Raw genomic sequence first — 15227 nt, forward strand, 5'->3', positions numbered from 1 at the left:
GGAGTGTCAGGACGCCCACTAACACACAGCTCTTTTCTCTATCTGCAAAGTAGAGAGTGTCCTGACTTGCCTGCTCGCCCCTCCCCCCTCAAGAGGCTTTCTCCACACCAGGGAGAAAGCCTTGCATTACGGTGTGGAGTTACAGACAGAAGAACAGGTGAGGATTTCTCAGAAGAAATAAGGACATTTAAAGCGGGAGTTCACCCATAAAAAATGTTTTACCCTTAGATTGATGCTCATTTTGTCTAGGGCATGGGTGCTCAACCTGTGGCTCTCCAGCTGTTGCAAAACTACAATTCCCATAATGCCTCAGCCTTTGGGAGACATGCTTGTACCTGTCAGCGGCTTGCAATGCCTCATGGGAATTGTAGTTCCGCAACAGCTGGAGAGCCACAGGTTGAGCACCAATGGTCTAGGGGAATCGGCTAGTTGTTTTAAAATCGAAGCTGTACTTACCATTGTAGAGAGCGATCTTCTCCGCTGCTTCCGGGTATGGGTCTTCGGGACTGGGCGTTCCTATTTTGATTGACAGTCTTCCGCCGGTCGCATCCATCGCGTCACGAGTAGCTGAAAGAAGCCGAATGTCGGTGCGGCTCTATACTGCGCCTGCGCACCGACGTTCGGCTACTTTCGGAAAATCGTGACGCGATGGATGCGACCGTCGGAAACCTGTCGGAAGACTGTCAATCAAAATAGGAACGGCCAGTCCCGCAGCCCATACCCGGAAGCGGCGGAGAAGATCGCTCTCTACAACGGTAAGTACAGCTTCGATTTTAAAACAACTAGCCGATTCCCCTAGACAAAATGAGCAGGAATCTAAGGTTAAAACATGCTATTTCCCGGTGAACCTCCACTTTAAAAGCAAATTTGAAGGATGAGGTAAGTGAAGAAGGATGGCACTAAGGTAAAGGAAGCTAGTTAGGGGATTTTTTTTTTACCTTTACAACCCCTTTAATATACCAATTTACTGCTGACAGGATGCTTACAATGACAAACTTTTATTTATTTATATAAAATATTTATACCAAAAGGAAAAAACTGTTTTGCTGTAACTACTTATAAAGTGTTGGCTATGGATCTGTTCCCCATCCATCTTGGGGATTGGATCGATTGACAGTCGGATAGAAACAGACAGCTGGTCCTTTTCCATTTGACTGCACCAAAGAGAACAATGGGCTGTGTCTGTGTCCAACCTGTCATCCACCTGCTCAGCGGGGGATCAGCAGACAGATTCCCTGCTGAGCAGGCAGATCCACTGCCCGTGTGAAAGGGGCCTTATACAGGAGGTGTATTACTGGCCAGATCACCAGGTGAAAACAGAGGGAAAAAAGTCTAACAAAAGAAAACAAAGCCTCCACATCTAATAATTGGTAAACTGCAATATATATATATATATATATTGCAGTTTACCAATTATTAGATGTGGAGCCTTTGTTTTCTTTTGTTAGACTATTTTATATATATATAAATATATATATATATACTGTGTGTATATATATATATATATATATATATATATATATATATATATATATATATATTGGGGTTAAATTCCACTTTCAAAATCATTTACTAACTATTTATTATACAGCACATGTGTCAAACACAAGGTCCACAGGCCGAACCCAGACCATTTTAGGTGGCCCTTGCACCTCTCCTGGAGCTGCAGAACCCCCCTCATCTCCGCCCCTCCAGCCCCTCTTTGGTCCTCCTCTAGACCCTGTACTTTTGCTTCCCAGCTCTGCCCCCAGCTTCTTCCAAACAGTAGCACAAGGTATTTGGGGGTTACACTGTGATAAAAAGGAATGGTGGGGGGGCTCTTGACATTTCATGTAAGGGGGAGTGGGGTGCTTTAGACACCTATAGGTAGAATCAGGTAGAGTTAGGCCGGCTTATCAGTAGATAAGCCGACCTAACTCAGAATCTACGCCGACTTATGTTTAAGCGTATGCTCAAACAGAGATACACTTAAACATATCTAAGATACGACGGCTTGTGCCGTCCTATCTTAGATTGCAATATTTCGGATGGCCGCTAGGTGGCGCTTCCATTGCGGTCGGCGTAGAATATGTAAATGAGGGGATACGCCGATTCACGAACGTACGCCCGGCCGCCGCAGTCGATTTACGCCGTTTCCGTAAGGCATTAGCAGGCCTAAAGTTATTCCACCTATTAGGTGGAATAACAATGTTAAAGTATGACCGCCGTTCCCGCCGCGAGATTCGAATTTTTTATGTTGTTTGCGTAAGTCGTCCGCGAATCGGGATTTACGGCGTTTACGTCCACGTCGAAATCAATAGTCCCGCGCGGCGTACGTAGCCGCAATGCACACTGGGAAATGTAGGCGCCCGGCGCATGCGCAGTTAAAAAAAACTTAAAAAACGGGAGGTCAAGCCTCATTACCATCAAACACGCCCCCCTCCAAAACATTTGAATTTGGCGCCCTTACGCCCGCCCGCTTTAGGCTACGCCGCCGTATATTAGCAGGCAAGTATATTGAGAATCATTACTAGCCTAGCTAATTTACGGCGGCGTAGCCTAAACAGGCTAAGCTACGCCGCCGCAAGTTTGCACCCATGTACCTGAATCTACCTACTAGTCTTACAGATACAACTGGCCTTTTGAGGGCAACGATAATGTTGATGTAGCCCGCGATGAAATTGAGTCTGATACCCCTGGTATGCAGTAAATCGCAGGACTTTTAATTACTTGGTTACTTGATAAATCATAAATTGCTTCTCTTTGTATCTTGTAGGAATCAACAATCACTGGTATTTCCTGTATCTTGTAGACAACAATGACAGATTTGAATTCTGTGTCCAATTTTACATTTTCTGTCTTATGTTTGGTTTCTAGATGGAGTCCATCGTGTAACTGCACAGTGTACTTTGCAAGTGACCATCATTACTGATGAAATGCTCTCCCACAGCATCACCTTACGCCTAGGTGGAATGTCTCAACAACAGTTCCTTTCTCCCATGTTGCCTTTGTTTATCCGCTCTGTGGCTTATGTTCTCTCTGTTCCTGCACATGGTGTCGTGGTCTTTAGTATTTTGGATGACTCTGAGGTTACAGCTTTGACTTTAGGTTCACCCACAGAGGAACAAATCCTGAATGTCAGTCTATTGGTGAGTATGAGATATGAAAATGGAACAGTTAATACATCACAAGTATGGCAACTTACAACATCAGATGATAACTGTAATGTGTAAAGTCTGAAGTGTAACATTTGAGGGCTAGGTCACATGGGTACTTCACATGCGGTTCTACGCAGTGCAATTTCACCCATTAATTTGCACCACACTGCACTGTGTGCACTACTTTTATTTGTCACATTTGTGGCATTTGGGGTGTCATTAAAGGGGTTGTAAAGGATTGTTTTTTATTTTCTAAATAGGTTCATTTAACTACTTAACGACCACCGCATGTACATAAAGGTCCACAGAATGGCACGTACAGGCAGATGGGCGTACCCGTACGTCCCTGCCTAGACATGGGTCGGTGGTCCGATCGGGACCCCCCCCCGGTACATGCGGCGGTCGGTAAGCCTCCGGGAGCGATCCGGGATGAGGGAGCAGCTATTCGTTTCTAACCATTACACCCCCCCCCCCCCCCCGCGCGATCGCTCCCCAGAGCTAAAGAACGGGGAGAGCCATATGTAAACACGGCTTCTCCGTGCTTCACTGTGGCGGCTGCATCGAATGTGTCATCCCTTTTATAGGGAGACACAATCGATGACGTCACACCTACAGCCACACCCCCCTACAGTTGTAAACACACACTAGGTGAAACATAACTCCTTCAGCGCCCCCTGTGGTTAACTCCCAAACTGCAACTGTCATTTTCACAATAAACAATGCAATTTAAATGCATTTTTTGCTGTGAAAATGACAATGGTCCCAAAAATGTGTCAAAATTGTCCGAAGTGTCCGCCATAATGTCGCAGTCACGAAAAAAAACGCTGATCACCGCCATTAATAGTAAAAAAAAAAAAAAAAAATTTATAGCGTTTACAAAATAGGGGATAGTTTTAACTATCCCCTATTTTGTAAACGCTATAAATTTTGCGCAAACCAACCGATAAACGCTTATTGCGAATTTTTTTACAAAAAATATGTAGAAGAATATGTATCGGCCTAAACTGAGGAAACATTTTTTTTTTAATATATATATTTTTGGGGGATATTTATTATAGAAAAAAGTAAAAAATATTGATTTTTTTTCAAAACTGTTGCTCTATTTTTGTTTATAGCGCAAAAAATAAAAACCGCAGAGGTGATCAAATACAACCAAAAGAAAGCTATATTTGTGGGAAAAAAAGGACGCCATTGTTTGGGAGCCATGTCGCACGACCGCGCAATTGTCTGTTAAAGCGACGCAGTGCCGAATCGCAAAACCTGGCCTGGTCTTTTAGCTGCATTTTGGTCCGGGGCTTAAGTGGTTAAGTTAGTGCATTGATGGTTCACTTACCTTTTCCTTCGATTTCCCTTCTAAATGTTTTTTTTCTTTTTCTGAATTTCTCACTTCCTGTTCCTCCTCTAAGCTTGCCCCCATCATCCGAACCGTTCTGGCTGGGGCTTAGTCAGCATGCTCACCCCCTTCCTTGGGACTACATCCCTGCAGGGAGATGCTGTGTTCCCACAGGGATGTAGTCCGAAGGAAGGGGGTGAGCATGCTGACTAGCCCCCAGCCAGAACGGCTTGGATGATGGGGGCAAGCTTAGAGGAGGAACAGGAAGTGAGAAATTCAGACAAAAGAAAAAAAACATTTAGAAGGGAAATCGAAGGAAAAGGTAAGTGAACCAACAATGCACTAGCTTAAAGGAACCTAATTAGAAAATGAAAAACGAACCTTTACAACCCCTTAAACTTAATAGTGACACCTGTTGCACATTGCAAATGCAGTGCGTTTTGAACACGGTGCTGGAAATATGCACGGATTGCGGGTTTCCCACATCATGCTCTGGTGTGAACAGGCACTGGAGGTATCTGCCCTCCATACTTGTAAGCCTTCACAGAAGTATTTATGTAATGAGAATTGCGCTTAAAAAATGTTATAGCATTATTGCGTATAGGATCTTTTTTTCCATCATTTAAACTTAATTTCCATAAATTCTCTGAATGTGTATAAACATAAACTACAATCCAACGACGCAATAAAATAAATAAATAAATAAAACGAATAAAAAATATATAGTTGCGCTTACAATGCCTACAGCCACATGAAAGTATAGAAAGTTAGAAACGTTTTCCTACTGTCTATTTTAATAAAGGACGTTTTTATTTTTCATCTTGATGTGTGGCACGCCTTTTTCTGGCACAATTGATGCAAGTATGGAACGGCTGTCATCCACACCACAACATGAAAGCTACAGCCACATTGAGCTTAGTGGTAAATCCGGGGCTAGCCCTTAGGCCCCATACACACGATAGAATCCATCCGCAGATAAATCCCAGCAAATGGGTTTCTGCGGATAGATCCTATGGTGTGTACACGCCAGCGGATCTGTTTCCGCGGAGAAATCTCCTCTGGGATGGATTCCAGCAGATCGGATATTTGCTGTGCTGCACAACAAATCCATCTGCTGGAATCCATTCCAACGGATGGATCCGCTCGTCTGTACAGACTTACCGGATCCATTCGTCCAAAGGGATTCCCCGCACGCGTCGTAATGATTTGACGCATGCGTGGAATTCCTTATATGACAGCGTCGCGCCCGTCGCCGCGTCATAATCGCGGCGACGGCGCGACACGTCATCGGCAGAGGATTTCCGCGCGGATTTCAATGCGATGGTGTGTACACTCCATCCCATCGAAATCAGCGGAAATCTTTGAGAGGATTTATCCGTGGAAACGGTCCGCTGGACCGTATCTGCGGATAAATCCTCTCGTGTGTACGGGGCCTTACACTCAGGTTATCTACTGTACAGTATAATACCTTGTTGATTTGTGCTCTCTGCTATTTTAATTTAGATTGTATGTACGTTGTAATTAAGGGTTACATAGATATCCTAATAAAAATATAGTGACTTTTGCCTGGGCACTGATTTATGTACTTCATGAAGATCATTAGAGATTGCTGCTTTGTCAGTATTGGCTGCAGTGGGACACTGTACCTTGCTCATTCCATGTATAACAAATTCTTTTTCATGTTTTTATGATGTGAAATGAATAAAATTGTTACTTATACAATAAATATCTATCTATCGATATATAGATATATATATATATAGATATATATATCTATATATCGATAGATAGATCCATATATATATATATATATATATATATATATATATATATATATATATATATATATTGCGGGCAAAATAAGTATTGAACATGCCACCATTTTTCTAGGTAAATATAGTGAAAAAAGTGCCAGTTCATACTACCGCGATTTGGGATCCCACTTGTGTCGCCCCAAGTCGCGCGACATTAGAAATTCAATTGAAGTGAATGAGAGCGGTCTTAATGCACACTACTGAAGTCGCTCCGACTGCAGAAAAGGTTCCTGTACTACTTCAAGGCGACTTGTACCCATTGATTTCAATGGAAGTTGCCTTCAAAGTCAGATCACTGTCTTAACTGCAGCAACTTTACAGGAAATTAAAATTGTTTACCCAGGCTAACCCCTCCCACAGAGCTGATTATTCTGTGATTGGCCACAGCCAAAGTCGCCTGTCCTGGAGGTAACTTTAAGTCACGTTGTAAGTTGCTCCAAGTCGCCTTGCAAAGTCGCACTGTAAGTCGGGTTGCCCCTGTGTGAATTTTACACTAAAGGTGCTGTTAACATGACATTTTCACCACATGTCGCTAACAACCCATGCAATCCAAACATAAAAAATAAATATGTTCAGAATATAAGTTATGTGTAAACAAAAAGGAAAAACACAGGAAAGGTACAAAAAGGCACGGAAAGCCAACACACCAGCTGAAATCTATCGGTAATTAGAAAGCAATCCTGCCCCTTGTCAGTGCAAATTACTATCCGCTGGTTCAGTCTCAACTGATGGCCTATAAAAAGGTGTGGCATTACCAAGGCTTCTCACTAGAAACATCTCATAATGGGTAAAAGCAAAGAGCTGTCTCAAAACCTTTGCGACCTTATTGTTGGAAAACATACTGATGGCATTGGTTACAGAAGAATTTCAAAATTTTTGAATGTTCCAGTGAGCACCACAATCTGGAAGTGGAATTTCACCTTAAACCGGCAATGACCAAGTGCTCCTCGCAAGATTTCTGACAGAGGAGTGAAAAGAATTATCAGAACAGTGGTCCAAGAGCCAAAGACCACTTGTGGAGAGCTTCAGAAAGACCTGGAATTAGCTGAGAAGATTGTTTCAAAGAAAACAATAAGTAATGCACTCAACTGCCATGGCCTGTATGCATGCTCACTACACAAGAATTGCTGAAGAAAAATCTTGTTGAAGTAATACACACCATGTTTGGAGGTCAAATGTCACTGCTCATCACGCCAAAAACACCATACCAACAGTAAAGTTTGGGGATGGAAACATCATGAAGTGGGGCTGCTTTTCAGCATACAGTACTGGCAAACTTCATGTCGTTGAAGGATGAATAGAAAAATGTACCAAGACATTCTTGCTAAAAATCTGCTGCCATCTACCAGAATGATGAAGGTGAAATGAGGGTGGACATTCCAGCAAGACATGATCCCAAACACAAAGCTGAGGAAACTCTCAATTGGTTTCAAAGAAAGGATACACAATTTGTATAGCTGACGCCCATGACATGCAGTTCTGAGTGCTGGGCAGGTAGTCTTTTTCTACATTTAGCCCTGCTGTGGGCTCACTTGTCAGGGGGAAGTATTGCTTCCACACGTGCGGGTAAAGTGCGCCCACCCCTCTATGTATCCCGGGCTCCACTTGCCCACTTGCGAGCCCAGTAAAGTGGATACACGTCCGCGCTTCTCCCCATCTTGTTTCTGACCTGGAAGTGACTTCCAGTAGAGGTGTGGAGTCCGGTCACAAGCTTTGTTTAGCGAGAGGCAGGCAGACAGGTGCAGAATCGGGATCAGGCTCAAGGTCGGGGACAGGCAGAAGTTGGTAATGTGCTGGCAGGTGGGGTACCAAATTAGGAAACAGAGACAGTTATAAATCCAAACCGGGTTAGTAGCATAAGTGAGAAGCAGATAAAGCAGGCAGGGGTGATCCAAGAGAGGTGTAAGATGTAGCCGGGGAGTCAGGAACAAGGTTAGGAGACATGGACTAGAATCAGGAACACAGGAACCAAAGCTGAAGACAATCCAGCACTGAAGCCTGGCAGACTCTTATGCCGCGTACACACGATAATTTTTCGGCATTAAAAAAAAAACAAAGTTTTTAAAAACGTCATTTAAAATGATTGTGTGTGGGCTTCACATCGTTTTTTCGGCTTCTGAAAAATGAAAAAAAAAAATTCGAACATGCTGCATTTTTTCACGTCGTTTTTTAAATTGTCGTTTTTCGTGTTGTTAAAAATGATAATGTGTGGGCAAATACGACATTTTAAACCCGCGCATGCCCAGAAGCAAGTTATGAGACGTGAGCGCTCGTTCAGGTAAAACTACCATTCATAATGGAGTAAGCACATTCATCACGCTGTAACAGACAAAAAAGCGTGAATCGTCTTTTACTAACAAGGAATCCGCTAAAAGCAGTCCAAAGGCGAATAGAACTTCCCCTTTAGAGTGCCGTCGTACCTGTTGTTTTCCCTGACGAGATTCTTGCCAAGAAACTCTTTCCGCCGGAGTGTACTGACTGTCATTTCAAAAGAACTGCGGTTCTCTTAAAAGGAAAGAACGCAGTGACGTCATCGCGTATGACGAGAATGCGCTCGTCACATTCGAAGCCGTCGCTGCCAACTTGCTTCACCCTACCTATGCCGTGAAAGCTTCGAAGCCAAAAAAAAGTGAAGTAAAAATGTTACACTCCAGCACCCAATGCTGTGTACAGATGTTACATATTGCCATGCATGTGCACAAACCGCCTCCTAAATTCAAAGCAATTTGTCAAGCCCTGTATAAAATAAATAAGCGTGTTCAATACCTTTTCCCCGTGTCATTCCATTTTTTTACACAAAACTTGTTTTGTTTTCTTTGTATGTATGGATTGCATGAGTTGTTACCAACATGTGGTAAAAATATCATGTCAATAGCACCTTTTAGAAATATATTTACCGAACGAGTTCAATGCTTATTTTACCCGCTGTGTGTATGTGTATGTGTGTATATATATATATATATATATATATATATATATATATATATATATATATATATATATATATATATATATATATATATATACAGGGCTTTTTTTCTCAGAGAATAGGTGCAGGAACTCTCCCTTTTGGAGTTACCACGTCTTCACCACTATCTACCTCTGAGCACCGTTCCTTGGTCCCACCTCCTACCCACCTCCTAGTACTGCCCCTTTAATGATAACAAGAAAAACAGTAAAATAGATTCCCTGCAGCCAATAACATAAGACCCCCCAGCAACAATAGATCCCCCGGCAACAATAGTCCACCCTCAACAAAATAAACCCCCCTAGCAACAGACCACCAGCAGCAACAAAAGATCTCCCCGCAGACAGTATTGATAGACCATCCAGCAGCCAGCTACAATAGAATTCCCCCTCAACAGTAGATCCCTTCAGGCAACAACTGACTCTCCCAGCAACATAAGACCCACCCCAGCAACGATAGCTGCCCCGTCAGCAAAAATATACCTCCTCCGCAACAATGGACCCTCTCCCTGCAAAAATAGATCCCTTCCAGCAACACTATATCCCCCAGCAGCAATCGACACTGTAGCACAACCCAGCACCCTATGACATCACATACATTCAGTGCTAGAGGTGCCGGAACTGCGTTCCCCCGCGTTCCCGCTGAAAAAAAGCCCTGTATATATATATATATATATATATATATATATATATATATATATATGGATTGACCATATTGTTTATGTCTATGTTTATGTCTATGGTTTATGCAGTTAATCTGCCAGCTGTTTATCATTCTATTTTAAAACAGTTTTTAAACTCCTTAATTAATTTTTATCATTCTCACAGGTCCATAGCCCTGAAGGGATATTTTTGCCTTCTGAGATCTTGCGTGAGTTACTGTACTTGAACCGCACTTTGCTGGCCATATTGGCCCAACAAAAGGTGTTGCCATTTGATGACAACGTTTGCCTTCGAGAGCCCTGCCCCAATTATATGCTGTGTGTGTCTGCCCTACGCTTTGACAGTTCTGCTCCATTCTTGGCCTCAGATACATTGCTCTTTCGTCCGATTATGCCTGTAGGAGGGCTACGTTGTCGATGCCCAACAGGCTTTGCTGGTGAATTTTGTGAAACAGAGGTAGACTTGTGTTACACTGGGCCCTGCGGAGAACATGGCATTTGCCTTAGTCATGAAGGTGGTTATACCTGTCAGTGCAATGAAGAGTATTCAGGTGAGAATAAACCATTTGTGCAACTTAAGTACAATATTTGGGTAATGGAATGTATGTACAGGAATATATTTAATGACTGGAATAAACAAAAAGCGTAATGCAAATGAGTTATGCAGGTGTCTCCACGTACGTAACCACCTGGCCCCCACGGTTGACTTCAGGGCTGGACTGGGACACAAATTTGGCCCTGGACTTCATCCAGACTGGCCCACTTTGACAGGTCTCTCCTATGGCAGCCGGACAACTCATGCCCCCCCCCCAGCCACCCAAGCCCCCACTCCCCCTTCACTAGCCACTAGCCGTTCTAGTTTATTAGAGTAAAACGGCTGGTACTGGTACTCTTATAGGCAGTACCAGTGGGGAAGCTAGACATTATTTCACCCGGGCAAAGAATCAGTTTGGTGCCCCACCCCCCATGGAACAAGATTAGACAGAAGTGAGAAACTCCAAGGCCATAGCTGTTAATTTAGCTGTCTGTCCCCTCCCCTGTGCTCCTTCTGATCCCCCCCCATGCTCCTCTGTCATCCCCCCTGCTCCTCTGGTCCTCCCCCCTGTTTCTCTGTTCCCCCCCCCCCCCAGATGAGCACTGCAGGGAGGGAGAGACAGAGGAATGGAGGGGGGCGGCGGTCCGCTGTCACTGAAGCCGGCCCACTAAGCCATCGGCCCACCGGGAAACTCCCTGTAGTCCCAATGGCCAGTCCATCCCTGGTTGACTTTCTGAAGTAGTTAATTAGTAGATTATAGAAAGTTTACTACCCTGCACTTGTTTGTAGTTGGAGCATTCACGTACAGATATCTGGAAGGTCCAATATATTAAATAGTATTCTGTGTTTATTCTAGACACTATAAGGGCAGCAGTAACAACTGTTCAGATGCTTGGAATTGGTTTCTTCTTCTCCTTGTATAGCCATAATTATTTCCTTAAAGCGGATGTAAACCCACTCTCATCCTTTCTAAACAACTGCCATAGTGCTGATCTATAAGGATATACATGCCTCCTGCATGTATCCTTACCTGTCAAATGTCTCCCCTCTGTCTGTTATGGGGAAAAAATTAGAAGGAAAATGGATACCAAGCGCCTTGAATCGATTAAGTTTGCATATGTAGCGCTATACAATTTTTTTCATTCATTTATTATGAGAACTGAAAAACTGCAGATTCTGTGGGTGGGTCTGATGTCTGGAGCTCGGTGGGTGGAGTTGTGCTGTCAGACTCCCTGCCCACCTCTACACTCCCCTTGTCAACATGCATTTTCTCCTGTGTATTTCTTACATTAAATTCTGCTATGATCACTAACATCCAGTCAAAATCCAGAAAAGTAACCACATGACTTCAGAAAAGGAGTGGGGGTGGGAATTAAAAAATAATGCCTGTCTCAGGCTAGTGCATGAGATATGTAAATAACCTGTCATTCACAGCAAGGGGGAAGAATTGACAAAAGTTTTCTTCTGTTTGTCCTTTATCTCACAAAAAAATAGATTGCTCAGAGCTGGATTAACTGGCAAGACTGGGCACAGGAAATCTTATTATACTCTACATTGTGACAGCAAGAAAACAATTTCGGGTTTACATCCACTTTAACCTTTAAATATACACATAGATGACTCTGTTTGGTTTATAATGTCTAAATCCACTTCTTTCATTGCCTGATTTCAGGTCCACACTGTGAGATTTCTTTGCGATCTGCCCGTTGCTCTGCTGGGCTTTGCCGAAATGGAGCAGTGTGTGTTAATCTTTTGCTGGGTGGCTTTCATTGTGAGTGTCCTCCTGGGGAATATGAAGCACCATACTGCATGGTCACCACACGGGCTTTTGATGGAGAATCGTTTATTACTTTCCGTGGCCTAAGACAGAGGTTCCATTTTAAGCTGTCACTGAGGTAAGGTACAACCTTTCGTATAATGGGTTGCTAATTGACTATTTGTAATGGACAAGACCATGTAAAAAGCTTGGTAGCTTGAGTGTGTTTTTTCTTAATAAACTAATAAATATGCAATAATGTAACAAAAGAACAATGCAGGTCACTTCAACCTCTTATGATGTTTAGAATTACAATGCCACTTTCTCTTAGCCGTTGATCACTGATATTGCAGGTGAGTTGGGAAGCCATATAAAGCTAGCAGTTAGTCACATTTAACTGGACTTTATGTTTAATGTTGTCTTCAGTTTATTATAAAAGTAAAAAATATAAGGTCTCACTCACAAAGTTCGGTGCCTCCAGACCGGCACCAAGTCCTTTCAGCAGTGCCGAGCGAAAGACGCTCACCAGTGTGTGTATCTCTTCCGCTGGCGTGTATTACACGCCTTCGTAGCCGTGTGGATAAACGGCAGGAGATGACGTATGATGTATTATGTCCAATGTGCTACCCAGAAGCCTCTACGCGTTTCGCAAAGGTGATGACGAAACGCGTAGAGGGTAGCACGTTGGACATAATACGTCATACGTCACCTCCTGCCTTTGATCCGCACGGCTACGGAGGCGTGGAACGCACGCTGGCGGAAGCGATACACAGCAGGAAGTGAGGATTTCTCAGAAGAAATAAGGACATTTAAAAGCAAAATCGAAGGATGAGGTAAGTGAAGAGGACTGCACTAAGGTAAAGGAAGCTATTTAGGGGATTTTTTTTTACCTTTACAAGCCCTTTAATTGAACAAGCTGAATTTAGAAGCTGGTTGGTTACTGTGCACAACTGCACCAGATTCTGTGTGCTCCAGTTTTAGTGAATCCCTCCCAACGCTGTCACTAATCTTTGGACTAATAACTGATGACAATCTGAATAAAACTGCTAATTCTGAAATTTTTCGGAATTGTATGGTTTTAATATACTGTCGTTTTCAGAAGTGCTTGTGTACTTCTATTCAATACGTAACTAATATGAAAACTCAATTTTTTGATGTATACTGTAGTTTTTTTTGTTATAATTTACAAATACCCTAAATACAACCACATACTTTGACATGTCTATGTTCTAGATCCTATTGATCGTACTGTATTAAAATGTTATTTCCCACATAGATGAATAATTTGGTTATTGGTGGCAAATAATAATATTATTGCCAACCTGCAAAAATGTATACATATTTTTGTAGCCTTGGTCTTTGTTCTGTCTTTTTAATGTCCGCTTTTATTTCCACTACTACTTAAAAAAATTAAAATATATCAGTCCATTTGCCTTAATGCCAAATATAGAGGCAGTGTCAATAGAATACAGTGGGGTAGATTCAGAAAGCAATTGCGTCTGCGTATCCATAGATACGCAGCGTAATTGCTTAGTTGCGCCGGCGTATCGACTTCTCCTGATTCAGAAAGCTTGATACGCCGACTGCAGCCTAAGATATGACTGGCATAAGGCTCTTATGCCGTCGTATCGTAGGCTGCATTCTTACGCTGGCCGCTAGGTGGCGTTCCCGTAGTGGTCAGCGTAGAGTATGCAAATTGCATACTCACGCCGATTCACAACCGTACGCGCGCCCGGCGTTCGCATTTTACGTCGTTTGCGTTCGTCGGTTTCTGCGTAAGGCTGCTCATGCTATTAGCAAGGGCAGCCAATGCTAAGTATACCCGTCGTTCCCGCGTCGCGATTTTTGAATATTATGTTGTTTGCGTAAGTGAATCGTGAATGGCGCTGGACACCATTTACGTTCACGTTGAAGCAAATGACGTCCTTGCGACGTCATTTACCGCAATGCACGTCGGGAAAGTTTCCCGACGGAGCATGCGCACTACGTTCGGCGCGGGAACGCGCCTAATTTAAATGATCCACGCCCCCTACGGGATCACTTAAATTACGCGCGCTTACGCCGGCCAGTTTTACGGAGCGCATGAATGAATGAAGCGTAGCGCATGTAATTTCCGGAGGCGTAGCGTAAAAACGGTACGCTGCGCCTCCGTAGTAGTGCGCACCCCTACCTGAATCTACCCCAATGTATTGAGGGACATCAGTGATGTGCAGCGTTAAAGTGTATCTATAGATAAAATGTTTCTTTGTAGTTTTGGATAGAACAGAGAATGGTTGGTTTAACACCCTGACATTTTTTTCCACTCCCATTGAGGTTTTTCCTTTGCTTCCTGCCCCAGAAATGCAACTGATATTTAGAGCAAAGCTTTCCATAGTGAAAAAGGATATAGTTGTGATTGGAACATTTGTCCCGAATGGAACATTTTTCGATTTTCCATCACTTTCTATCCCAGGAACAATGATGACCAAAACGAGTAGGGAACGGTGTGTTTTCCCAGCAGCATTGAAAAACCTGCTATTAGTGATGGGCTCGGGCATGTTCAAATCAAACACGCCAGGAAGTCGTCACCGCACATTACCAATCATAGGCAGTGAGGCATTTTTTGACCGGCAGCTGCACATACACATACACATGCTGCCTATGATTTGCAGTGTGCAGTGTCGGCTTCTTGGCGGGTTCGATTTGAGCACGCCCGAGCCCATTCTTACCTGCTACGTGTTCTAAGTCCTCATGTATACTGAAGATTTAGGGTCCTAGGGGCCTTGTGCTTTTTTCTTCTTGCCTATAAACTCCCCTGCATGTTGGCCTATGTATCCATGCACACGTAGACTTTTAGCAGCGTTTAGTGGCAGGAGAGTTTAGAGGTAGGGAAAAAAATGACGCTTGTAAATTCATCTAAACGCATGTTAGCGCTAGGCATGTTTAGCGCTTGAGTGTTAATTAATTTCAACGGCCAGAATAAATCATTAATTCTGGCCAATGAAATTAATTAAAGGTCAAGTGTCTCTAAAGCCCTGTACACA

The 15227-nt window shown here is 43.2% G+C and overlaps 1 protein-coding gene across 5 annotated transcripts in view; it reads left to right on the forward strand.

Moving 5' to 3' along the window:
• Window positions 1-15227, forward strand: part of LOC120927225 (cadherin EGF LAG seven-pass G-type receptor 2-like) — a 180149-nt gene that overhangs the window by 53117 nt on the left and 111805 nt on the right. For all 5 annotated transcript variants that reach the window (XM_040337764.1, XM_040337765.1, XM_040337761.1 and 2 more), the window contains exons 2-4: window positions 2857-3128; window positions 10080-10464; window positions 12121-12343. In XM_040337764.1, the coding sequence (XP_040193698.1) occupies window positions 2857-3128; window positions 10080-10464; window positions 12121-12343 (880 nt within the window). The remainder of the gene's footprint in view (window positions 1-2856; window positions 3129-10079; window positions 10465-12120; window positions 12344-15227) is intronic.

The sequence above is a fragment of the Rana temporaria genome, chromosome 2 (assembly GCF_905171775.1).
Source record: "Rana temporaria chromosome 2, aRanTem1.1, whole genome shotgun sequence".
Taxonomy (NCBI): domain Eukaryota; kingdom Metazoa; phylum Chordata; class Amphibia; order Anura; family Ranidae; genus Rana; species Rana temporaria.